The sequence below is a fragment of the Phocoena phocoena genome, chromosome 12 (genome assembly GCF_963924675.1).
Source record: "Phocoena phocoena chromosome 12, mPhoPho1.1, whole genome shotgun sequence".
In the NCBI taxonomy this organism is placed as follows: Eukaryota; Metazoa; Chordata; class Mammalia; order Artiodactyla; family Phocoenidae; genus Phocoena; species Phocoena phocoena.
In genome coordinates, this window is record NC_089230.1 from 8,786,381 (window position 1) to 8,812,507 (window position 26,127).

General features: G+C 50.9%; 1 protein-coding gene across 2 annotated transcripts in view; it reads right to left on the reverse strand.

The window, feature by feature from the left end:
- TMEM181 (transmembrane protein 181) overlaps positions 1 to 26,127 on the reverse strand; it is a 65,973-nt gene that overhangs the window by 20,498 nt on the left and 19,348 nt on the right. For both annotated transcript variants that reach the window (XM_065888995.1, XM_065888996.1), the window contains 2 exons: positions 13,158 to 13,261; positions 1,193 to 1,248 (listed from right to left, as the gene is read on the reverse strand). In XM_065888995.1, coding sequence (XP_065745067.1) covers positions 1,193 to 1,248; positions 13,158 to 13,261 — 160 coding nt within the window. The remainder of the gene's footprint in view (positions 1 to 1,192; positions 1,249 to 13,157; positions 13,262 to 26,127) is intronic.

Below are 26,127 nucleotides of genomic sequence, written 5' to 3' on the forward strand. Positions count from 1 at the left end.
TGAGGAGCCCGATCCTAGCTCCAAAGAGAAGCATTATTTGAACGTAAATGGGTAGTTTTTGTGCTTTAACGCTTCTGGCAGATCTCAGTGAAACTCCCTGTGCCCGGAGACTTGCCCCAAAGCCACCAAGACAATGCAACCAACTGGAGGATGATCTATAACCTTTCAGAAGTGAGGACCACCTTTTGGAAGCGAGTCAGTTCCGGAGGACGGCTGCTATTTTCAGTGTCAAAAAAGGACTAACCTCCTGAGATGGAAATTTTAAAAGACCAATATGGTCAGGAAACCCTATTGGCAGCACCTCTTCAAACAGATCCTCAATCTGAGAGTTAAAGAAAATAAAGAAATGCCAAAAAAAAAAAAAAAAAAGGGATGATAGGCCAAACAAGGGCCCAAAAGGTAAGTTTTCGGACATTTTTCTCCTTTTGCTTTTTTGAGAATTGGCGGTGGAAACCTAGCAGGGAGCTGGGAGAACGAAGACGGGGGTGGGTGGGGTGGGGTATTGGGTCAAATAATCAGATTTAAGCCGCACACCTTACAAGGCAGTGAGAATGTGGGACGACCGCTTTCAGTTTATAGATGAAGATACTTCGATATCAGAAAAAGAAAAGGCTTAGTTGTTTGGGCTCTCACAAACGTTAGCATTTATTAAAGAAAACCAAAATTTTCCAATTGGAAGGATCTGTTTTTCTCTAAAGATGGTGAAGAATGAAGGCACGTTTTATTTTTTAAAAAAGAAAAGAAACAGGATTTTTGATTTAAACTGAGTTCATGCAAGAAATACCAAACAATCATTGGAAAAAAACTGTTACCGTTAGAAACCTGACAAAAAGACCACTTCTTAACTTAGGCAAATATAATAAAAAAAAGAGGCAGAAACCTAAGTGAGCATCGTTAGAATTTATAATCTAATAAGTCTTGCGCACAGGAGGAATCAGGAGGACTTAACCAGCCTTTGGAAATGAACTGCTCCTCCCTAAGAGGTAACATCACCATCCTTTCTCAGCACTGAGGGAACTATTACAGCAGAAAAGGTAATTTTAGCAAACAAGGACCCAGAGGCCCGCAGCTGACGGTAGAGTGAGAAATGTGTGTTGCCCAAGAAGCAAGCTGCCGGGCAAGGGGGATGGGTTTGACCTTAATGACCCTTTAAGCAGGACCATTTCTTAGTGACCCTTAGACCCAGTCTTACCTCTTTGCTATTATTTAGTGAAAAATTAGCTGCAGAAGTCTGGATCACTTTGGGTCCTAAAGTGTAACAGGGAAAGAAAAAAGCAGGTTATAACTATATTGATAATTAATGCTGATTTTTTTTCAAATGCCAAGAAAGACTCATATATTATACAGAGGCAGTCTTTTTCCTGGTCTATCTTTAAAGGTATTTTTTATATATATATATATATATATATATATATACACACGCACATACATAAACACACACACATATACATGTAAAACATACAAACACAGGAACACAGGCACACAGTACCCACTCTGCTGCATGTGCTGACCGCCCAACACAGGTGAACACAACATGACCCCATGCAATGCATACGATGTCCATGGGGCTCTATGTGTGCAGACCCCCTCCCTTGCTCTCTGGGAAGGCTCTCTGGAGGGCGTGGATCCAAGAAAGCATTATCGACACAGACACTGTCTATATATATTTTGTATAAAGATTTCTGCTAAAAAAATTAAGACACATTTATCCATTCATCCAATTAATCCAATCTTCCAAATTATTAAGTTGAGGATATTAAAAAAAAAAGTATATATACTAACAATATACTCAAGGCTTTTCCCAAAATAACATAAACAAGCTTCATAGAATCTTATACTGTAATATTTCAGAGCTTTCGCCTTAAAAGAAGTAGTCAAAGGAAACACTGTGAACCTGATTTCATTTACGACTGGGTTTGTCCTGAAGCAAAACCCTCGCAGCTTCTGATGCCAGTGTTCCGGCTGCCTCCGTGGCCACGCCCAGCCTGTTGCCAACCACCCTCCACTTGGAGGAGGAGATACCTGAGTACAAACCTCAACCAGTGCAGGAGCATGTCTCTGGGGCATTCTGGCAGGCTGAGCAGAGATGTCACTGCACAGGAAGGAGGCGTGCACCCACAGAGAGGCTTCTTTTTTTTTTAAATAAATTTATTTATTTACTTTTGGCTGCGTTGGGTCTTCGTTGCTGTGCGCGGGCTTTCTCTAGTTGTGGCGAGAGGGGGCTACTCCTCACTGCGGTGTGTGGGCTTCTCATTGTGGTGGCTTCTCTTGCTGTGGAGCACGGGCTCTAGGCACATGGGCTTCAGTAGTTGTGGCACGCAGGCTCAGGAGTTGTGGCTCACAGGTTCTAGAGCACAGGCTCAGTAGTTGTGGCACACGGGCTTAGTTGCTCTGCGGTATGTGGGAACTTCCTGGACGGGGCTCGAACCCATGTCCCCTGCATTGGCAGGTGGATTCTTAACCACTGCACCACCAGGGAAGTCCCAGAAAGGCTTATTCCCAACGGATTCACAATCGTTGTGCACTCCTGTTCCAGGAAGTAAGGCAGCCTGGCTTCTCAGGAAGAACTAAGAACTGGGAGTCAGGAAAGTCTAGACTTGAGTCTCAGCTAACAGGCTTTCTGGACCTCATTTCCTCATCTGCAAAACGAGGTGACTGACCCAGTGGTCCCTTGGGCACTCTGAACTCTGAAATCCTAATAACCTTAATATAGAAAGTAACTAGGAGCAGAGGACTTGTGTGTCTACTCGACTGGGCCACACGGTGCCCAGATAACTGGCTAAACATTACTCTGGGTGCGTCTGTCAGGGTGTTGCTGGAAGAGACTACCTCTTGAATCAGTAGACTAAGTAAAGCAGACTGCCCTCCCAATGCGGGTGGGCCTCATCCAAATCACTGAAGGCTTGAACAGAGCAAAAGGCTGAGTAAGGGAGAATCTGCTCTCTTCCTCGGGGCTCTTGGTCTTCAAGCTGGTACATGAGTCTTCACCTGTCTTCAGACGCAGGAACACTTTCACCATCGGCTTTCCTGGGTCTCCAGCTTGCCGACTGCAAACCATGCAGCTTCTCGGCCTCCATAATCATGTGAGACACTTCCTTATAATAAAATCTCTCTCTCTCATCTACGCCCTCCCCATCTCTCTCTCTGTATCTCCTATCGGTTCAGTTTCTCTGGAGAACCCAGACTAACACAGATTTTGGTACCAAGAGTGGTTCTAGAGGAACAGCATGCTAAGGGTGCGTATTCTATACTGGTTCTGGGGTTTCTGGGATTGGTCCTCTGATCTGATTAAAGATGCTAATGACTATATGTTCAGTAGTAAAGAGAGCACTGATAGTTCACGAACATATGCAAAACAGTTCCATTAGATACTCCTAATCAACCACTTACTAAGAAAGGCAAGGAGGTAAATGACTCTGTTTACTATACTTTAGAACACTCTTGGAAAACTAACAAATGTAATGAGGCTCGCTGGTTGCTCCTAATGTCACTGGACCAAGTGGTGAAAGAAAAGGATGAGCTCGGGCATTTGAATTCCCACCTCAGGTGCCACGCCCACGATCTGAAAGCTTCTCTGTGTGCCCTGAAGGAGACCCTTACTTCCTATGGCCACAGTGCTGAGGCTGCTGAAAATCAAACCGGAATCTCATCCAGCAACCGGCTGAACTACACCCCCGCACTCCCAGCCTCGCAGGGTGTCTCGATGCTAAAGTGACTGCACTGACTGGGAGAGAAGGGATCCTGTTCCGGGGACGCGCAGGAAGATCCTGATGAAGCTGGGGACGCTGAGCTGCTAAATTCTCATGAGTCCTTTCCCAGGGGAAGTTCTCCCCATTCCCGGTGGAAGTGGCCTTCCCACCTCCTTCTGTGGGATCAGCCCTGCTTTGCCTAAGGAACACCAATGGCCTCCACTGAGGCCGCGGCCGTGCAGGACGATGCTAGTCCTCCCAGGACCCGCCCCCCACCCCTCTTCATCTCCAGACCTATAACTAGACTCGCATCCCAGCAGGCCCAGAGGTGAGGCACGTGACCCATGAGGACATGTGCTACACTCCAAAAGAACTACTTGAGTCTTCTGAGTTATACAGACAGAAGCCCAGGGAACAGGTATGGGATAATGCTGGAAGAAACATAAAGTGGTCTCAGGCCAAACGTACGGATCTGGGTTCTCTAAAAAGAGATTCTGCGCTGAAAGTTGTAGCTCAGGTAGTCAGAAAGGACTCTAACAGTCTGACTGGGTGGTTGGCTAAAACGTGGGCCAAAAGGTGGTTCCCAGTGAGTGAATTAGAAACGCTGCATCTGCCCAGGTTTAACGCAGAGGAAGGGAATCAGAGGCTCAGGGAGCTGGATTGCTAGGGTGGCTCTGTCATTTAAGACCTACTGGGAGATTCCAGAAGACACACCTTTCACCACTACTGTGAGAAATAAATTTGTGAGCGGAGACCCAAGCATCCTTAAAGAGCTCTATGACTGCCCTTCTCTGCAGGCCAGGCCTTACCATGGGAACTACAGTCCCTGAGTTGGGAAAACAGCATGCAGGGGGAATAAGTGGATCCCAGCAGTGACGGGGCCGTGTAAGATGAGGCGGGTGAGCTCACGTAATGGGCGGCAGAGGCACAGCAGCGGTCAGAAGAGCCCAGTCCCTGCAGACCTACGGCGTTAGCTAGCTGCTCATGGGGTCCCTAGAAGTGAAAGACACAGGAAGCCTACCAAATCATCACTTGATCTGTGTAAGCAGGAGAGTTCTAGGTCAACTGAACAACAGCCTAACCTGTATCATAAAAACAGAGAATGACAACGCATCAGTACTTTCCAGATTTGAGCCAGTTTACAGACCCAAAGGTCCTTGAACAAAGGGAAGGTTGGGTCCCCTTAAGAAAGAACGCCAGTACACTGCCGAGCATTTATACTGTTAATCATGCGCCCAAAGAAACCTATAGCCTTTTACCAGGACAAACGCATCAAGGGAAAAAAATCAGATGTTTTCGGAACTACTGGACACTGACTCTGAACTGACACTAATTGCAGGAGATCCGAAATATCACTGTGGTCTACCGTAGTGGGGACCTATGGAGCCCAGATGATCAGTGGGGTTTTAGCTCAGGTATGTGTCACCATGGGCGCAGTGGGTCCCCAAACCCGTCCTATGGTTAATTCCCCAGTTCCAGGATGCATAATTTGAATCGAAATACTCAGCAGCTGTCAGACCGCCACATTGGTTCCCTGACTTGTGGACTGAGGGCTATTATGGTGGAAAAAGCACTAGAACTGCCTCTACCTATGAAAATACCAAACCGAAACAATATCGCATTCCTGGAGGGATTGCAGACATAAGTGCTACCATCAAGGGCTTGAAAGATGTCCACCAATCCCCATTCAACTCACCCATTTGGCCTGTGCAGAAGCTTAACCAGGTGGTGATTCCAATTGAGGCTGCTGTACCAGATGGGGTTCCACTGCTTGAGCAAATCCACACATCCTCTGGTGCCTGAGATGCAGCTACTGATCAGGCAAACGCCTCTCTCTCCGTCCCTGACAGTAAGGCCCACCGAAGCAGTTTGCTTCCCGCTGTCGAGGCCAGCACTACTCCTTCGCTGCGCTACCTCAAGCTGTATCAACTCTCCAGCCCCACGTCACAACTTAGCTCACAGAGATCTCGATCATCTTTCCCTTCCACACGCCATCACACTGGCCCATGACATTGATGAGCTCATGCTGACTGGACCTACTGAGCAAAACGTAGCAGCTACTCTGCATTTACTGGTAAAACATTTGGCGTCAGAGGGTGGGAAATAAATCCAATTAAGATGCATGTGCCTTCTACCTCAGTGAAATTGCTAGGGGTCCAGTGGTGAGAGCCATGTCGAGAGATCCCTTCTGAGGTGAGAGATAAGTTGCTGTATCTGGTCCCTCCTACAACCAAAACGGAGATACAACGCCTAGTGGGCCCCTTTTGGATTTCAGAGGCAACGTGCTCCTAATCTGGGTGTGACACTCTGGCCTATCTACCTAGTGACCCGAAAAGCTGACGGTTTTCAGTGGGGCCCAGAACAAGAGGAGGCTCCTCACGGGTCAGGCCACCACGGGAGCTGTTCTCCGCTCGGGTCACGTGATCCAGCAGATCCAGTGACGGCAGAAAGGGATGCTGTTTGGAGCCTCTGGTGGATGAATCTCAGTGCACGCCCTTAGGGTTATGGAGCGAAGCCCTGCCATCCTCCACAGACAACCACTCTCCTTCTGAGAAACAGCTCTTGGCCTGAAACAGACTGAATGCTTAACCACGGTGACCAACAAGTCACCATGTGACCTGAGCTGCCCATCAGGACCTGGGTGTTACCTGATCCATCAGCCACAAAGCCGGGCGTGCAGAGCAGCACCCCACCATCGAATGGAAGCGGTACACACGTGATCCGCCCGAGCAGGCCCTTGGAAGGCTCAAGTCACACGAGGAAGTGGCCAAATGCCGCGGCCCCCACTCCCGCGACACTGCCTTCTCCTCCCAGCCCGCACCTACGGCCCCACGGGGAGCTCCCCGCGATGAGCCCAGGGGAAGAGAAGACGCCCGATGTGCGGACACCGCCCCCCAGTGGACAGCTGCAGAGCCACAGCCCCTCCCTGGACACCCCTGCAGGACAAGGTGACGGAAATCCCCGCAGTGGGCAGAACCTGGAGCCCCGCACCTGGCTGCTCACGCTGCTTGGAAGGAGAAATGGCCTGATGTGCAACTGTTTACCGGTTCTTCAGCTGTGGCCACTGGTTTGCTGGATGGTCAGATACTCCGAAGGAAAGTGATTGGAAAACTGGTGACAAAGAAATCTGGGGAAGAGGTATGTGGCCTGACCTCTATGAATGGGCAAAAAAAGTGAAGATGTTTGTGTCCCACGTGAATGCTCGCCGAAGGGTGACCTCAGCAAAGGGTGACCTCGGCAAAGGGTGACCTCAGCAGAAGAGGATCTTAGTCGTCACGTGGAGAGAATGATCCATTCTGTGGATCGGTATCCACCCGTCATCGCCCAGTGGGCTCGTGAACAAAGGGGCCACGGCGACAGGGATGGAGGTGACACACGGGCTGGGCAACGTGGACGTCACTCACCAAGGCCGACCTGGCTACGGCCACCGCTGAGTGCCCAACCTGCCAGCAGCAGAGATCAGCACTGAGCCCGACATCACACCCTTCCCCGCGGCCATCAGCCAGTGACCCGGCGGCAGGCTGATCACACTGGACCGCTTCCATCGTGGAAGGGGGCAGTGTCCTGTCCTGACTGCAAAAGACACTCTGGGTATGGATTTGGTGTCCAGTTACGTGGAGCCGATTCTCCCATAGCCGGTATACACAGGTCCAGGAATCAAGGGGTGGAAACGGGCATGGCACCACTATTACCCCAGGGGACCCACTAGCAAAATTTTTGCTTGCTGTTCCCACAGCCCGACGCTCTGCTGGCCTAGAGGTCTTAGTTCCACAGGGAGGAATGCTTCCACCTGGAGACACTGAACTGGAATTAACACTGCCACCCGGCTACCGTGGGCTCCTCATGCCTCGGAATTGACAGGCAAAGCAGGGAGTTCCTGCGCGGGCCGGGGTGACTGACCCTGACCACCACGGGGGAAGTGCACCCCTACTCCACACTGGAGGCAGGGAGGAGTACATCTAAGGAGATCGCCTAGGGCATCTCTCAGTATTACCAGGCCCTGGGATTAAGGTCAATGGAGAACTACAACAACCTAATTCAGGCAGGAATACTAACGGCCCAGACTGTTCAGGAGCTAAGGGTTGGGTCATCCCACCAGGTAAAGAACCACGACCAACTGAGGTGCTTGCTGAAGGCAAATGGAATGTGGAACAGGTCACGGAATAAGGTAGTTATAAATAGCAGCTATGAACACCTGACTAGTTACAGACACAAGGACTTTAACTGTCATGAATATTTCCTCCTTACTTTGTCATGAGTATGTTTGTGTGCATAAATACATATACTAAGAAAACACCTTTGTTTTCTTCCCTCTCTTATTCCCTTATCAAGTAACAGAAGCTGTATTATTGACTTCATATCACAGTATTTAAGTTACAGGATACGAAGAAGAGCGTCACTCAAGGACCCTACCTGCTCTCCTGCGGAAGGGGTAGCGAGTCTGGGGTCATATGCAGGGTAGTTGTTATCATGTCAGAAGGAACAATGACCTTGTTAGTGTCTTTATTTGGAGATCAGGTATGGTTTAAGGAGATGTGCATGGACGCCAAGTTGACAGGGGGTGGATCTGTGAGGTTTATGCGCCACGGTGTGCCCAGATATCTGGTTAAACATTATTCTAATTGTGCACTGAGGGTTTCTGGATGAGATGAACATTTGAATGGGTAGCTGAGTAAAGCAGGCTTCCCTCCCCAGTGTGGGTAGGCCTCAGCCAGTTCACTGAAGGCCTGAATACAGCAAAAAGGCTGTGTGAGCGAGGAAGAATTTGCTCTCCTTCCCTGACTGTCTTCAAGCTGGGACATCAGTCTCCTGTGTTTGGATGGACTTGGGCTCAGACTGGAACTTACGCCACTGGCGATCCTGGGTCTCCAGCTTGCTGAATGCACATCTGGGGACTTCTCAGCGTCCATAATCACGTGAGCCAATTCCTTACAATAAAACTATATACCTGAATCTATATAAACAGATCTGGTTCTGTTCCATATATATATATTGGTCTGTTTCTCTGCAGAACCTGCTAACGCTAGAGCTCTACAGAAGGAAACGGATATGGAAATCCTAACGTGGTCTTTTTCATCTCAGCCTTGGTGCAACACTTTTCATTTCTGCAAGAGTGGAGAAGGTTTCATATAATCACGGATGTTGGTGCTTAAGGAAACAAGAGTGGGCTGAAGTGCTGTGAGACTGGAGACCCAGGAGAATACTAACACCTCCCCTACCAATCTTGAAGGACAGTTGTGAAAATCAAGTAAGATAACCGAGGTGACTCATGTAACTGGGATTCCTTGGTGAATTCAAGGGGAGAACAAGAAGAGGCTGGACACAACCGCTGTTGTCACCACCCTCATCTTCATCAGCAGGCCGCAAATGGCACCTAAATAACCACCCTCTCCCCCAGCTTCCTCAGCCCATTCACCACCTAAGCTTCAGTTCAGGTCAAGAAACCGCCTCTGGGACAGGTTAAAAGCCCAACTGTCATTCACACTTTAACGTTAAGTGCTGTAGTTAAATAAACTACCCTCACTGAAAAAGGTATTTAGGAGGACAGGAGGAACAGCCTCAGCAGGCTCCTGGTCTCCTACCCCTGGACTGAAGAGACCTGGGTTTCTGGAAACCTGACTTAGGTTCTCCGTTTCCCATCTCGGTGAAAGGGGGCTGGACTGGATGATTTCAGAGGCATTTTCGAAGCTCAGACGGTGATGGGTGGCTCTTCCCCTCAAACAGCACCTGCAGGCTCCCTCCTGCTCCAGGTGTCGCCACAGCAGCCTCTCGGTTCCTCAGGGGCCTCCCCCACCCCTGCTCACCGCTATCTCACTCCCTCCCCAGAATCTGCTGCATGGCCCGGCCCCCAATCAGCCAGCACGTTCTGGATTCCTCAGCACCCAGGCAGGTCCTGGAGCCCAACAGACTCTGCCAACACAGGGTACATGGTCAAGGCCGCCTGGCGCTGCCAAGCTGGGTGCAGGCCCTGGCTGCTGTGCAGCGCATGACCAGGGTCACCCCTCCGTGCGCCAGCCTCCATGATGGGGCCGTTAGGGGGTGAGAGCAAGTGGGTACAGCTGGGCCGGGCTGAATGGCACTGCACCAAGGTAACCATAAACGATAAGCTGGTCAAAAACTGTTCCTCACCTCAGGGAACACTCCCAAAGTCATTCTATGAAGACACCACCACCCTGATACCAAAACCGGACAAAGACATCACCAAAAAAGAAAATTACAGGCCAATATCTTTGATGAATATAGATGCAAAAATTCTCAACAAAATATTAGCAAACCAAATCCAACAACATAAAAAAAGATCATACACCATGACCAAGTGAGATTCATCCCAGGGTAACAAGGACGGTTCAACACACACAAATCAATCAATGTGATACTCCACACCAACAGAAGACAAAATCCACATGATCATCTCAACAGATGCAGAAAAAGCATTTGATAAAATTCAACATCCATTCATGATAAAAACTCTTATCAAAGTGGGCAAAGAGGGAACCTAACTCAACATAATAAAAGTTATTTATGACAAACCCACAGCCAACATAATACTCAAGAGTGAACAGCTGAAAGCCTTCCCGCTAAAATCTGGAGCAAGACAAGGATGCCCACTCTCACCACCTCTATTCAACAGAGTACTGGAAGTCCTAGCCACAGCAACTGGACAAGAAAAAGAAATAAAGCGTATCCAAATTGGAAGGGAAGAGGTAAAACTGTCATTATATGCAGATAACATAATGCTATTTATAGAAAACCCCAAAGAATCCATGCAAAAACTATTAGAACTGATAAATGAATTCAGCAAGGTAGCAGGATACAAGATTAACATACAGAAATTGGTTGCATTTATTTATACTAACAATAAAATATCAGAAAGGGAAAGTAAAAAAAAAAATCCCTTTTAAAATCACATCAAAAAAAATAAAATACAGGATTTCCCTGGTGGCGCAGTGGTTAAGAATCCGCCTGCCAATACAGGGGACACGGGTTCGATCCCTGCTCCAGGAAGATCCAACATGCCGTGGAGCAACTAAGCCCATGCGCCTCAACTACAGAGCCAGCACTCTAGAGCCCTCGAGCCACAACTACTGAGCCCGCGTGCCACAACTACTGAAGTCCGCACGCCTAGAGCCCCTGCTCCGCAACAAGAGAAGCCACCCCATTGAGAAGCCCGCACACCATAATGAAGAGTGGCCCCCGCTCGGCACAACTAGAGAAAGCCCACGTGCAGCAACGAAGACCCAATGCAGCCAAAAATAAAATAAAAATTAATTAATTAATTAATTAAAAAATACTCAGGAATAAACCTGACCAAGGAGGTAAAAGACTTGTACCCTGAGAGCTATAAACACTGATAAAGGAAACTGAAGATGATTTAAAGAAATGGAAAAATATCCCATGTTCTTGGGTTAGGAGAATTAATATTGTTACCATGGCCATACTACTCAAAGCAATCTACTGATTTAATACCATCCCTATCAAATTACCCATAACATTTTTCACAGAACTAGGACAAATAATCCTAAAATTTACATGGAACCATAAAAGACCCAGAATTGCCAAAGCAATCCTGAGGGAAAAGAAGAAAGCTGGTGGCATAACCCTCCCAGACGTCAGACAATACTAGAAAGCTACAGTAATCAAAACAGCATGGTGTTGGCATAAAAACAGACATATGGATCAATGGGACAGAATAAAGAGCCCAAAAATAAACCCATACACCTATGGTCAATTAATCTTTGACAAGGGAGTCAAGTACATACAATGGAGAAAAGACAGTTTATTCAGCAAGCAAGTGGTGCTGGGAAAATTGGACAGCTGCATGTAAATCAATAAAGTTAGAACACACCCTCAAACCATACACAAAAATAAACTCAAAATGCCTTAAAGACTTAAATGTAAGACATGACACCATAAAACTCCTAGAAGAGAATATAGGCAAAACATTCTCTGACATAAATCGTAGCAATGTTTTCTTAGGTCAGTCTCCCAAGGCAACAGAAATAAAATCAAATATAAACAAATGGGACCTAATTAAAGTTATAAGCTTTTGCACAGCAAAGGAAACCATAAACAAAATGAAAAGACAACCTATGAACCAGGAGAAAATATTTGCAAATGATGTGATTGACAAGGTCTTAATTTCCAAAATATACAAACGGTTCATACAACTCAATAACAACAACAACAAAACCCAATCAATAAATGGGCACAAGACTTAAATAGACATTTCTCCAAAGAAGACATAGAGATGGCCAATAGGCACATGAAAAGATGCTCAACATTGCTAATTATCAGAGAAATGAACATCAAAACTACAGTGATGTGGGGCTTCCCTGGTGGCGCAGTGGTTGAGAATCTGCCTGCCAATGCAGGGGACAGGGGTTCGAGCCCTGGTCTGGGAAGATTCCACATACCATGGAGCAACTAGGCCCGTGAGCCACAACTACTGAGCCTGCGCGTCTGGAGCCTGTGCTCCGCAACAAGAGAGGCCGCAACAGTGAGGGGCCCGCGCACCGCAATGAAGAGTGGCCCCTGCTCGCCGCAACTAGAGAAAGCCCTCGCACAGAAACGAAGACCCAACACACCCAAAAATAAATAAATAAATTTATAAAAAACAAACAAACAAAAAAACTACAGTGATGTACCACTTCACACCAATCAGAATGGCCAACATTTAAAAAAATCCACAAATAACAAATGCTGGAGAGGGTGTGGAGAAAAGGGAACCTACACTGTTGGTGGGAATGTAAATTGGTGCAGCCACTATGGAGAACAGTACTGAGGTTTCTCAAAAACTAAAAATAGAGTTGTCCTATGATCCAGCAATCCCACTCCTATGCTTATGTCTGGACAACACTATAATTCAAAAAGATATATGCACCCCTATGTTCATAGCAGCACTATTTACAATAGCCAGGACATGGAAACATCCTAAATGTCCAATGACAGATGAATGGATAAAGAAGATGTGAAACATACATACAGTGGAATACTACTCGGCCCTAAAAAGAATGAAATAATGCCATTTGCAGCTACATGGATGGACCTAGAGCTTATCATACTAAATGAAGCCAGAAAGAGAAAGACAACGACCATATGCTATCACTTATATGTGGAATCTAACATATAACACAAATGAATAAACTTACTTACAAAACAGAAATGGTCGCAGACATAGAGAACAGACTTGTGGTTGCCAAGGTGGAGAGGAGGCATGAGAGGGTTGGATTGGGAGTTTGGGATTAGCAGGTGCAAACTATTACATATAAAATGGATAAACAACAAAGTCCTACTGTACAGCACAGGGAGCTATATTCAGTATCCTGTAATAAACCATAATGGAGAAGAATATGAAAAAGAATATATAATATGTATAACTGAATCACTTTGCTGTACAGCGGAAACTAACACAACATTGTACATCAACTTCACTTCAATTAAAGAAACAAATGGAAGACTGCTGCTCACCTCTGATCCCGACGAAGACGGTCAGGCCGAAACAGACGAAGAAGACGACGAACACGAGGACGAAGTGGCGCTTGGAGAGCGTGTACAGCCGCATGGGCGCCAGCCTGCGGGGAGAAGCCGGGGTGAGGGGCGGTAGGGCGAGGGCCTCCCCAGCCTGCGAGCCCTCGCCTAAGAGGAGGACCTATTCTCAATCCAGGTGACTCGGCTGACAAAACCACCTAAATAGCCTCAGTGACCACTGCTGGGGTGGGGGCCATTCCGGTATGTTCTGGGCCTGGCACCCCGTGCTGCAGGGGGCCAGGCAAACCCCACCCTTGTGGCAGGAGAAGGCGCTTCAAAGCCCACTTGGGGCACGTTCGCCAGGCCACAGAGCAGGGCTGAACCCCTCCACACCCCCGTTTTCAGCAGCTAGAGCAGAGTCCAGGCGCAGGGAGGACCCTAACTCCTCACACGCAGATGCCACAGTCAAGCCCAGACTGGGGGTTCCAGGAGCCCCGGAATCGTATGTCCTAGCCGATCTTCCCGCCAGCCCCCAGCTTTGTGTTTCCTGTCCAGGGCTCCCCCCATCACTGGCCTCACCCATCGTGGTGAAGCTCAGCCTGGCCTTCACTTGGGGTCTGCTTTTGATGCCACTCAGCAAGCTGCCGCGGTTTTCTGCGAGTGACACCCACATGAAAGCGATTCAGAGGATGCGTCCTAACACCCTAGCATCGGCTCCCTCCTATTCATCCCTACTTCTTTCTTTGGTCAGAAGAAAATGGTGGTGGGGTAGGTCTCACTTCTCTTTTAGAACTCCCTATACCAGGAGCCGGGAAACAAAAGGGAAGTCTGGGAAGGACAGACATAAACGCTGGAGCGTGGCAGGTCCTCAATGCCGCCCCTACAGGCAGCCCCAGACAGGCTGGAACGCAGGTGCAGGCCCAGCTCCGATTCCCCGAGACAAAGGGGAGGCCGGCCCCCGACCCTGTAGCCCGCTGAGGAGACCCAGAACCCCGAAAGATGAGAGCCAGGGGCGTGTTCTGTCTTGCTTTGCTCCCGACGTCCTCTTCCATGCCCAGCACTTCCTGGTCTGGGGAGCTGAGCGGGCAGGAGGAATTTCTGGTGCCTGCCTCTCGGGAAGGTGACGACTGCCCCCCACCGGGAGGGGGAGAATCGGGCTCTGAACCGGAAAGGGAGGGAAGGCTGTTTGCTCTTGCGGTATCAAGTTCACGGCCGTGTGCACATGCACACCCTCTCCCTTACACGGCCAAGGCAGCCGTCCCGAGCTGGAAACTAGCTGGGCGGCATCCCAGGGCAAAGGTGGCCCTAAGTCTCTCTGACGTGGCTTTGCTGACACTGAGTCAGCGCTCTCCTGCCAGGCCCAGGTGAGTGAACTTTCAGATCGGCATCCCCATGCTTCACTGGGTGACGGGACCAGCGAAGAAATAAAGGAACCAGTGTTTTTCCCTGTGGGACTCAGGTCTGAAGGCTGGACCACCAATGACCCCGCTGTGCGTAGGGAGCAAGAGCTCGTGAATTAAGTGGCCTGATCCCAACTCAGATTTTGGACCCTAAAGATCCTAAGAGGCCCGAAAGCCTTACGCCATTAGAGCCAGAAATCACGTCAGGGAGGAAGTCCGGCTCCTTGGATTTGCACACAGGGAGCCCGAGGTCTAGAGACGGCAGGACTCTTGCCCAAGATGCCACAGCTCTGCCCTTGGCGGTCCCGGCGCTGCGGGAAGGAGGCTCTGGGAAGCAGGATGGAAGCGAGCGGACCCCGCCCCCCACCCCACGAGGGCCTCTGTGGAAGCCGGGTGGAGTGCAGGGCTGGCACGAGGAAGGGCTCCTGTGTCGCTTCCCTGTCCCCTCCTCCCCCTCCCATGAGAGGCCTCAGCACACCCTGAAGAGGGAAGACTTCCTCGTAGCTGCGCATCTCCACATGGAGCAACGGCGCATGAAGCTAAACGGACTGGATGCTGGGGACGTGCAAACACGGTCAGGTGTGAACAGCACTGCCCCGATGCCGACCTGAGCGCTGACAAACGTGCCACGGGTTCTGGACACCGACACGAGGGGAAGCCCCGTGAAGGGTGTGCAGAAACACTCGGTACTGCCTTGGCCACTCTTCTGTAAATCGAAAGTTGTTTTAAAAAATTACACAAAGTCATTCACGGCCTCCCCTCCGCCGTGCTGCTCTCGGGGTGACCCTGGGGCTCTGAGGGGCACCAAGGGCTCCCCAGCAGAGGTGAAAGCACAGAACGGGGGGCTTGGAAGCAGAGGAAAACAGAGTAAGAAAAGTTATATCTAAAATTTGATTTTTAAAACATTATCAACAAAACGCATTATCAATGATTTACTATAAAAGCCCAGCTACTCAGCAGGTGAGAAGGAGCGCTGAAGAAAGAGGGTTCAGAAAGACGACGGCACAAGGTCAAACGCCCGCAGCACACGGACCACGCTGGGTATTTTTCCAGTTTTCTCCTCGGGAACTCAATAAAGGTCTGTCGTTTACCCTTCCTTAAAACTTCCACTTCAATCCAATTTATTAGATACGTCCCTGCTTCGGCAATCAAGCCTCACCCAGCAGGACAAAAAAAGACACGGAGGCAGCAAAACAAGCCCCCGCGTGAGCAGATGTCATGGCACAAGCAGTCCCGCTGACCAGGGCTCGCTGGGGACAGGGTGGGCACGGGCCTCGTTTCCCTCCGTCCCCGTCTCCCGAGCGGCAGGACACCGCCTCAGGCAGCCTCACGTCGGGGGACGCTGCAGCCCCGGTGTCCCGGGCCGGGGACCGGCGCCCAGACTTCAGGACCCAGCTGGCGACGCCTCCGTCTCCCCCGGCCTGCTCACGACGCATCACCAGTAGCTCTGAAGCAGTTCGCCGAGAACCCAGAGGCTCCCGTCACCTCGGGGACCGCACGTGATTCCCGACAAACCACAGGCCCACACGGCTGAGCACAGTCCACAGAACTCCTGGGCGCCGTCGTGACGGCTGCAGAAGCCGCGGTGGCGAAGAGTCACGGAGAGCAGCCCGGGTCGCCCCCGCGGGCCTCGCCCGGCCCCTCACGCTCGCCGCCTGCCTCCTGGCTTCCTGCCCCGACGCCGCACCCGGCGGCTCCTCTGCCTGCTGCCCATCCCCGCCGCCTGCTGAACAGCCCAGCCAACGTGAAGCAGCCCACAGCCGGGCGTGTCCCCATGAGCAGACAGCCCTCACGCCCTGTGATCGGCCGCCAGCCGGAGGAGTGCCTCTGCTCAGAGGCCAGACGGCGACGTGGAAAACAGACGCGGCCGAGCACCCAAGCGGGCTCCGAGCCACCCTAATCTCCTCCTCTACAGTCGCCCACCCCCTTCTGGGAACTCTCCAGCCCAGAGTCAGGACCCCACACGGACCCTCCAACACCCGTGGACCTCCTGCTTCCTCGTTAACGGTCCTTCCGCCTCCAGGACCATCCCCAGCGTCCTGCCTGCCCCGACCCCACTCAAAACTCGTGGCTCCCAAGACACTTTCCCTTAGGAGTCCTACATCCCATCACGGTCAATAGGTTTAAGACTGAACCCATTAAAAAACAAAATAACATAAACGAAAAACCTGCTTCCACTGCCCATTTCCGGCCTCTCCCCTTTCTCCATCCCCACCTCCAGAAACCCTGGAGTCACCTCCGATGTCCGCCTCTCATTCATCCCACACAGCCAGCCCGGAAGAGGTGACGCCTCTCTTCTCTGCACCCCCAGCACACCACTCCTGCAGTCCAGGCCCTCATCACCTCCCACTCAGCCCCTGCAGCTGCCTTCCAGGTGCGCCTTCCTGTGCGGGTATTACGGCGCTGTTAACATGCTACCCCGACACAGAGAGCGACTCGACTGAGTTTAAATGCCTTTCTATGGCCTTCGAGGCCCCCAAATCCGCCCCTAAGTTCCCACCGTCCTGTATGTACCCTGCGAGAATCACTACCTCCTTAGTCACCACAGCTGCCTTCTCAGGTAGGGACTAACAGCCCCATCTCACAGATGAGAAAGCTGAGGCTCAGCAAGGTAGGTGACCTGCCCTAGATCTCAAAGCAGAGGCTGCATTCAAACACAGGCGCCAGACTCCAGGGCTTAGGGCTTAAATTCTACAAAGCTTCCCACCGTGGTCAAGCCTGAGTCCAGACTAGCCCATTCAGGTACTGCTCTTCTGATCCGAAACGGTCTTTTTCCCTACCAGACTATCCAAATCAGACCCAGCATTCATGGCTCACCTGTGTGTCCCACCTTCTCCATGAAGCTTTCCCTCGCTTCTCCACCTCTCATGGCTGCCCAGGCCTTTAAACCACTACAACGTGTGGCCTGCAGTACATAGTTGAGTGCTTGAAAAAAAAGCATCAATCTACCCACGTAGACACCAGACAGACACATGGTGCACATTCAGAAAACATCTATTCGACTCAACTTTTATAAGTTTTCTCCAAAGTGCTCATGTAGTTCCCTCAAATTGGTGGTGAGATGCCAGGGAGCAGGGAAAGGGCTCCCCATTTCCCCATGCAACCTGGCCAGGTCAAGCACAGCCGCCGATGCAATCTTCTACCTAGATAGCCACGGCAGGAAGACTTCCTACAAAACCCTGCCGGCTCAGGATCGGCGTCTCTCTTTTTCTTCTCTTGATGGGTCCCATACATCAGTCTTCCTCTCCAGGTCCATGGATCTTTCCACACTCAGGCATCTAAAACACACTCAAAAATTCTGGTCTCTTTGGAGCCCCCATGCCCTTGGAAAACCTTTCAAATGCAATGGAACAGACTGTCGCCTTGGCACCAGCTTGTACTCTTTAGGTTCCTGCTAAATTCATCTCAATTTTCATGGGTAATTTACAATATCACAGACATATTTCCTAGAGAAACTAAAAATACATTTCTTGGAAAGCCAACGCCCAAAACTGCAGCTTTAATCCAAATCACCGTAAGCCCTGCCTTCCCTCCATGATGCATATTCATAACCACTTCCAAGAGACCGCTTCCAAAGAAGGTGAATCTTTGGAGACATCAATTCCCATGAGAGAAGGGCTGGAAAACTTACTCTGTAGGGCTCTCCACAGGCGAGCACCATCTTCACCTTACTGGGGCTCCTTGGCATGAAGCTGCTCTAGGCCCCTCTTCTCTACTCTCACTCCCCAGGTGACCTCATCCTGTTTCAGGCTTTAGAGACAATGCACATGCGAGCAATTCCACATCTGTATCTCAGCCCAGCTGGACTCTGGACTTACGTGAAAAGCCTACTTGACAGCTCCACTTGGATATCTGGTAGGCATCTCAAGTGTGACGCATCAAAAACCAGACCCCTGACCTCCCACTGAGGTCACACCCTTGTTCAGACGCCCTTTCCTTCACCGGCCAGCGAGAAAGCCTGTGTCCCCATTAGGGCCATCAAGCACTCCCGACAGGCCACAGCCAACACTCCTTTTCCCACTAAGCACTTCTCCCTCCCACGCAGGTCTCAGAGGAGTTAATAAAGCAGCACTAGAAAGAAACTGTAGGGGAGGCAAGCACTCCATGAGCCTCTTTATGGGCCTGGAGCAGAATGACCATGAAATGGACAGAACTCGGGTGAGCAGAGAAGGCGAGAAAATGCCTCGAGGTGCGTCTCTAAGCGATGCGGAGAGCAGGATGGGAGGAAACCAGCACCACAACCTCTGCCTTTGATGGAGCCCCTGGGGCCAACCAGCCTGCGGCCAGGCAGGAGAAAACAGCACCAGGAGCTGCAGGGGTCTCAGAATCACGTTGTGTGTTTTTTTGTTTTTGTTTTTTTTGAAAACCAAAGCAAGCACTGATACATATTCAATCTGAAGACTTCTTTCCCAGAAAAATGCCATCGTGGATCTTGTCCAAGTTTGACGCATCTTTCTGACACCACAGAATTACATATTCTGTCTCAGCCCCTCAAGTCACAGGGCAGCAGGCAGGTAAGACCGAAACTGCTTCGGGATTACAAATTTTGCTGTTTGCTCACCTCATACCCAGATTTCCCACTTTAGAATTAAAAAATTAGAGTCTGGGCAGTGGAAAGGGATTTTTGATCTCTCAGTCTGTTCTCAAGTTTTAGTTAGGATTTTATTTTTCTCACAATCTGTATAAAAATCATTTGTCTCCCGGGGCCCAGAGCACTGGCCTGGTGCCCGTCAGGCTGGGTTCAAATCCTGGCTCCCCCACTTCCCTGGGCAACCAGGTAACTTCTCAGGATGTCAGCATCCTCGTTTGCAAACCAGAGACAGGCAGAATGACACCCACAGGACCAGTGGGAGCACAGACGAAAAATGAAACACTTAGAACAGTGTAGTAAGCGCAGAGGAAGAACTCAATCGTGTCAGTTATTAACAGTAATGGTTGTGCTTTTCCCCTGCCCCCACCCCTTTTTTTTAATCTCAGTTTTCATCCAACCGATATCCCTGATGATCCACTATGTAAAATGTCCCCTCCTCTGGTTCAGAACCCAACCAACTGCAGGAAAGGGCAGGAGGGGTCAGTGTTCCCTATGCACCTACATGGTACCCAGCCAGGTGTCTCCCTGTGAGGCAGGTGTCATCAGCCCATTTTATACATGGGAAAATAGAGGCTGGGGAAAGTATACACCCGCTGAGGTCCCGGTCAGCAGGAGACAGAGGTGGGATTTGAATCCATAGGGTCAGGGGTGGAAAGGAGGCTCACCACTCCCTCACTCTTTGGCCCCCTCACCAAACCTTCCTTTTTAAATAACCCACCATTTAGTGGGGTTTGAGAGGGAGAAACTCTGAGAAGAACAGAATAGGAATTCTGAAATTTCAATCAACCAGCTTGAATATATCACAGAAAAATTATCTTTAGTTATTCAAAAAAGCCATTATACAAACATTCAAGGCCCAACGACCTCAAAAAGTATTTTAATGAACGATGTTCTAAGCTCCTCAAGGAACCAAGAATTCATGTGTATCCTTGCCAGGCCGCAAGCCCAGTGACTCACAGCCAGGAGCGCGTTGGTCAGGTCATCGAATACCCTTCCCATGGCAAACAGAACAAAGAAGCCGGCCATATACTGGGCAGCACGGCCCGGTGGTTAAGAACTTGGGCTCTGGAGGCTGACTGCCTGGGCTGGAAGGCCCCTGCACCACTGACCAGCGGGGTGTCCTGGGGGGAACAACGTCACCTCCCGGGGCCTCTGGTTCCTGAACTGTAAAATTCAGGAAACTGAGGGACCCCACCACCGAGGGCTGCTGTGACAACGAAGCGAGTTATGACAAGGGAGCCTTGCTAACACTCAGTCAGGGCCAGCTGTTACTGAGGCAGGGGAGTATATCGACCTCAAGACTGTGGGCCCTAGAGCCCACTCCCGGGCTTCCATCCTCTGTGACTTACTAGCCATGACCTGGAGAAACGCACTTGACTTCTCTGCACCCCCGTTTTCTCATCTGTAACACTGGGATAAGAGGCACTTCTTCATGGGAAGGGTGGTTATGAGGCTTACGTGAAACGACATACGTGAAGTGCGCAGCAGTACCTGGTACACGGTAAACGCCATGTCATCTTTCATTAGCTTTAGCGATCCTTCTGGCTCAGGAAAAAAATCACCCGAAGGGACGCAATCCTAAACAACTCTATGGCTGCAGGAACAGGATTCTGACCCAGCTCTGCTGTCTCCTCAAGCACCAGGACACTCAGAAGGCCTGGGCCACAGCAACCACAGCTGGACTCCACTGTGCTCATTTGTGCCACCCCTTCGCTGCTGCAGAAAAGAAATCTAAGTAACACACTTCTGCACTTAAATGCACCCAGCATGACGGAGACATGTAAAACACACTCTTTCAAAACTGGCTGTAAATGCCAATCAAGACACACACAAGAGGCAACCTGATTGAAGTTTGCAGAGAAATGCTAGTTAAGAGCAAAGAAACAAATGAACCTGAGAAATCTCGGCCACGCGGGGCCCACGCCGCAACCGCTCAAACAGGTGTTCCTGTTAGTCACATTGAGCAACTGATTGAGACACGCCCTACCCCATCCTCCCCCCACCCCCCACCCCCACCGGAACTCTCGGCGCTCTTGCTTCCCTGGCATCATCAGAAAAGGAATGGAGTTTGCAGGCAACTTAAGCATAAAGTTTTTAGAACTGGGAACTCTTTTTTTCTGACTGGTTTTGGTGGCAATCTCTCCTGCCCTCTTGAAAAGAATAGGCTGGACTGTACCTGAACAGGGAGGTCAGTGCAACAGGCCTGCGTGAATCCCCCGGCCCCTAGGCGCGCTCCTGCAGGCCCCCCTATCCTCTTCCAATCTCCCCCTGCCCGTTCCTTCTCCTGGCTTCTCTTCCCGCTCCTGTCACTTCTCACCTTTGTCGCCTCGGGTCTCCTTGTCACATCTGCCAACAAGAGCACTTTGACCCTATGAGGCGCTGAAGTCCCGCACACGCTTCAGACTTTCAGGCTTTCTTTTTTTGGTAGGATGTTTATTGGCTGCCAAAGACTTTTTGTGACTTGCAGGTCCCTGCCGTTCTGAGTGCTGGACGATGGTCGCTGGCTGACCTCCAGAGAAGCACACTCCTGGCCCCTTGCTCAACAGGAGAGCATCTGCATGGCCTACCCTCCGCGGGGGGGGGGAGCAACTCGAAGGCTCCACTCAAGTCCTTCATTCAAACCGTGGTTTTACAGCTCCTCCGTTAGTTACTGGCTCAGCCTGGTCTCCTTGGCTGTCAGGTAACAGAGCACAGGGCTCCCGCAGGAGACACGGACTGCAGTCAGCTACCACCCACACGGCTTCAAACTCTCTGCCTCTCCACGTCCTAGGGAGATCACGCCACCACATGCCACCCCGGCTGCCGTGCAGTGCGGGCCCAGGGAGACTCGGTATGCGAGGACCTCCTAAACATGCTACGTTGTCACACAATTTCACGCAGTATTCCCAGCAGTGCTATTCACAGATACCACAAAGGAATGGCGCCCCCGGAGCTGGAGAGAGGCACTACTGCTAGCCTATCTCCGTCTAGGGTTTAATTAAAAGACAGACCTCTGAAACACCCATCTGGGACTGACATTTTGTGCAAGTCAGCTTTCCTATGTTGTGTTAAAGTGATCAAGTCAGAAACTTCTCCAGAAGCAGGAGGAAAGACCTTTCCTTCCACCACACGTGTTTGCATTCAGGCAACACTCAGATCTTACGTCTGGTATGTCCACAGTCAGAGAAATCAGCAGGGGTCCACTGCAAACCTCTAAAACCTCAAATGCACAGAGAAACTCACACAGTCCCGCCTTAGGGCCGCCTTCAATTGTGGGAACCTGCCCGCCAAACCTGCTCCACGCTGCAGAGACTCCGGGCAACCCTTCTCTCCACATTTGGAACTCAAGTGCTAAACTTCTTTTTAATTCTCTCTCCTCCTTTTCCGCATGTCCCCTGAGGGGCACCCAGGTGACTCTGTTGCATCAAAAGCAAGCTTTAGGGATGGCGTCCATGGGGCCCTGGACAGGTTTTTCCTCATTAAAACCCCTGAACTTCACAGAAATAATAGGTCCGAAGTCAGCATATTGTAAAACTCATAAACCTCGGTATCCCCGAGATCTAAAGAGGCTGCAGCAGGCTCCCAACGTGGCAAAATCATCAAAAAGCCAATGGAGAGCGCCTCTCTCTACCTGGCGCTGGGCTCCATCACAAAAAGCAGTAGGACGCCCAGGGCGCTTTTCACAAGAGGTGACGAACAGGGCCACTGCCCGAGGCACGGGGTCACCACCTTCCCAGCGGGGAGGCCGGGCGGGGGCTCCGGGAGGGACCAGCCACTCCTCAGCCATCTCCTTGGAGCTGCCCTGGGGAAGGACGGGGGTCACCCGGCTCTCCGGGAACGAGCAGGGCCAGTGCTGGCCTCGCAGGGCCTTCCTGAGATGCGCTCGGGCCAAGGCCCGCCCTGGATCCCCGACCCCGTCTCCGCTACTAACTCCGGCCGGGCCGGCAGGCCCGTGGAGGGGCCCCTGAGCCGAGTCACCCCCACGAAGCCCCGGCTGCGCCCCGAGCTCCACGTGGGCGGGGGGACCCGCGGCAGGGCTCCCGGGAGCGGGACGCGGGAGCCCCAAGTCCGGGCCCGGGCGCCCGGGGGACCCCTGCCCCGCACCCCCTCACGCGCCGCCCGGGCCTGCACTCACGGTTCCATCGCGGGGCCCCGGCCCTCGGCGCCGGGCGGGCTCGGGGCACAGCAGCCGCGGCAGCCGCAGCCGGAGCCAGAGCCGGAGCGACGGCGGGCCGGGAGCAGCCGGCTCCCTGCAACTCGTCAGAGCCCGACGCTCGGCCGCGGTCACGTGCGCGGAAGCGGCTCGCGCGGCGGGGGGGGAGGGGCCGGGGGAGGGGCGCCGGCAGGGCTGGCGGGGCTTTGAGGCCGCGGGCAGCGCCCCAGCGGCGCGTCCACCTCCCCTGCGCCCCGGGAGCGCCGAGGCCGCCCTGGGAGGGGGGGTGGTCAGACTAGGGTTCACAAGAGAATGAATGAAGGACCTGACTCTCACTCCTTGTCCCTAGCCGAGGGGACAGCACGTCAATTCACTCACCCTCCTCCATCAGGGCATGAGAAAGGCCGTGGGAGTCCATGAATGTCCTGCCGTCGTCTGAAAGGCCCCTTGGTGTCTGCATTTTTCTGGGGGGAGGATCTATACGTTTTCATATTCCCAAAGAGGTTTGTGACCCCAAAGATGTTAAAAGCCAGGGCAAACCTCTGACACCCCCAAGTGATGACGACAGGAGAGCCTTCCCAGCTCTTTCCGGTAGCTTCTCCCGCAAACCTTTTCTGAATTACAGCTACAGATTTTCCGTCCGCTATGCAAGCGCTGTCCCTCAGGAAGGATGTGGGGTGGAGGCAGGGCAAAGCAGCAGCCCGAATTCTAAGAATGACAAAAGACTATTTCTCGAGTTTTTTTCACACACTCTGGAGTGGGGAGGAGAGGGTGTTTCCTGACAAGACCAGGGAACACAAACTGGGAACAGGGGGCAGCAGCATCTAAAGGGGCAGCTGCCACTCTGCTCTTTGACAGCGCCTGACTTCAAACATGACTTTTCGTGTGATATCGTTCCGATTCTAAAATGTTCGAAACTAATTCAAAAAAGATTTCAAACTCTGAGGGTGAAAGCAAACACATTTGCTGGCGGCATTTGCCCAGAGGCAGCCGGTTTTTACCACCCGACTGAAGCAGGATTATCTGGTATAGAAATGCCTGCTCTGAGGACTGGGCCAGCCACCTCGCCTCCCTGAGACATCCCCACAGAGCCCTTGATGTTTTCCGATGACTCCAGGCTTTAAAAGAGGTGACATCTTTGAGGCCCAAACTGCCTCCTGGTAACTTCTCCAGGAAGTTGGTCCTCCCTTGAGCTGCGGCCCAGCATCACTTCAATCACTCTTATCCTCAGTTATTTGTTCTTCCAACATTAACTGAGCTCTCATTGTGGGCCGGGCACGCCTCTCAGCTCTAGAAACACAAGGTGAATACATGGGCAAGTCCCTGTCCTCCTGGGACTAACTTTCTAGTGGACGACACAGCCCGCGAACTAAGAATAACCAAATAATTACACAGTCGTCACTGTGATGGGAAAGGAAACGGATGGGTGCTGTGAGGTGTCTGTGACCAAGGGAGGGGACCCATGAATTCTGGGGCTTGGAGGAAGCTGGTCTGACCATCATCCATCCCTCACAGGATACTCCTCCACATTCACCTCCAGGCTCCCCTCCTCTGAGCGCACTGCTGTGTGGCAAGCTCCCTCGTTAAGCTCAGAAGGGAACATGTATCAGGGGAGGCCTGTATCAGCCTGACAGTGAGTTCGTCCTTTGGCAGCTTCAACCCCTTGGGCCCATTATACCATTCTCAGGTCGTCCCCTCAGCTGTCCACTCAGGTTCATGCTCTCCAGTGAGGAAAACCGGCAATTGCTGAGCACCTGCAAAGCCTAAGGCCTGAGCCAATGAATTCTCTTAACAACTTGATGAGTTTTCAGTGGTCATCGTCCTCATTTATAGCTAGGAAACTGAGGCCTTAAGACGTTACCTGATTCTCTCAGGAACTACTGATAAGAACCCAGCATGACCTGACCCCAGTGTGGGACCTCCAATGTTGGTGTATCATGCACTGATGAATGTGACAGGGATACAGTGACCAGCTGAGGTGGATGCAAATGGGCCGCCAGCTGTACTCTCTGTAACCACAGAGACACTCAGATGCTAATGGACCACCATCTGTAGTCTCTAACCACAGAGACACTCAGATTCTAATGGACCACCATCTGTAGTCTCTAACCACAGAGACACTCAGCCCACATTTGTCAACTTTGTTCTTATTTTAAAACCTTCTAAAATCCAGTTATGCTATGATCAAGATGTTAGAAATAAGATTGGCCTGACATCACTTATTCTTAAAAAAACGCTGCTCATATCTAACGTACACTTCATTTTCTAAGGGCCAACAAACCATCCTTTTAAATAATTTCCTTCTAGAACAGGACCAAAGTCAGGCCCACCAGTCTGCAGCTTGCTGACTTCCACTCACAGCTGTTTTTCAGAGTTGACCGCAACAACTCAAGACGCCCATCTGCAAATGCTGTGATACCCTAGGAAATCAGCTGTCTGTTCCAAGAGACGTGAACTCACTTTGCAATTCAGCAACTGACATTCGTCTAGCATTTTGTAAATACACTCTCGTGATTTCCTTGCCTATCTTATTAATAATAATCAGTAATGGCTAACACTGAGGACTCATGCTCCAGCTGAGCACTGAGTTAAGAAACAGAAACAAAAAAAAAAAAAAAAAAAAAAGAAACAGAAACAGCTTATTCCAGTTCCCCCAGCCTACTGTCTTACCTGGGGCTGCCACAACAAAATGCAGAGCGAGCGGCTTATGCAATAGAAGTCCATTTCCTCACAGTTCTAGAGGCTAAAAGTCCAAGATCCAGGTTCTGGCCAATTTAGTTTCTGGTGAGGGCTCTCTTCCTGGCTTGCAGACAGCCACCCTCCTGCTGCGTCCTCACCTGGCCTTGC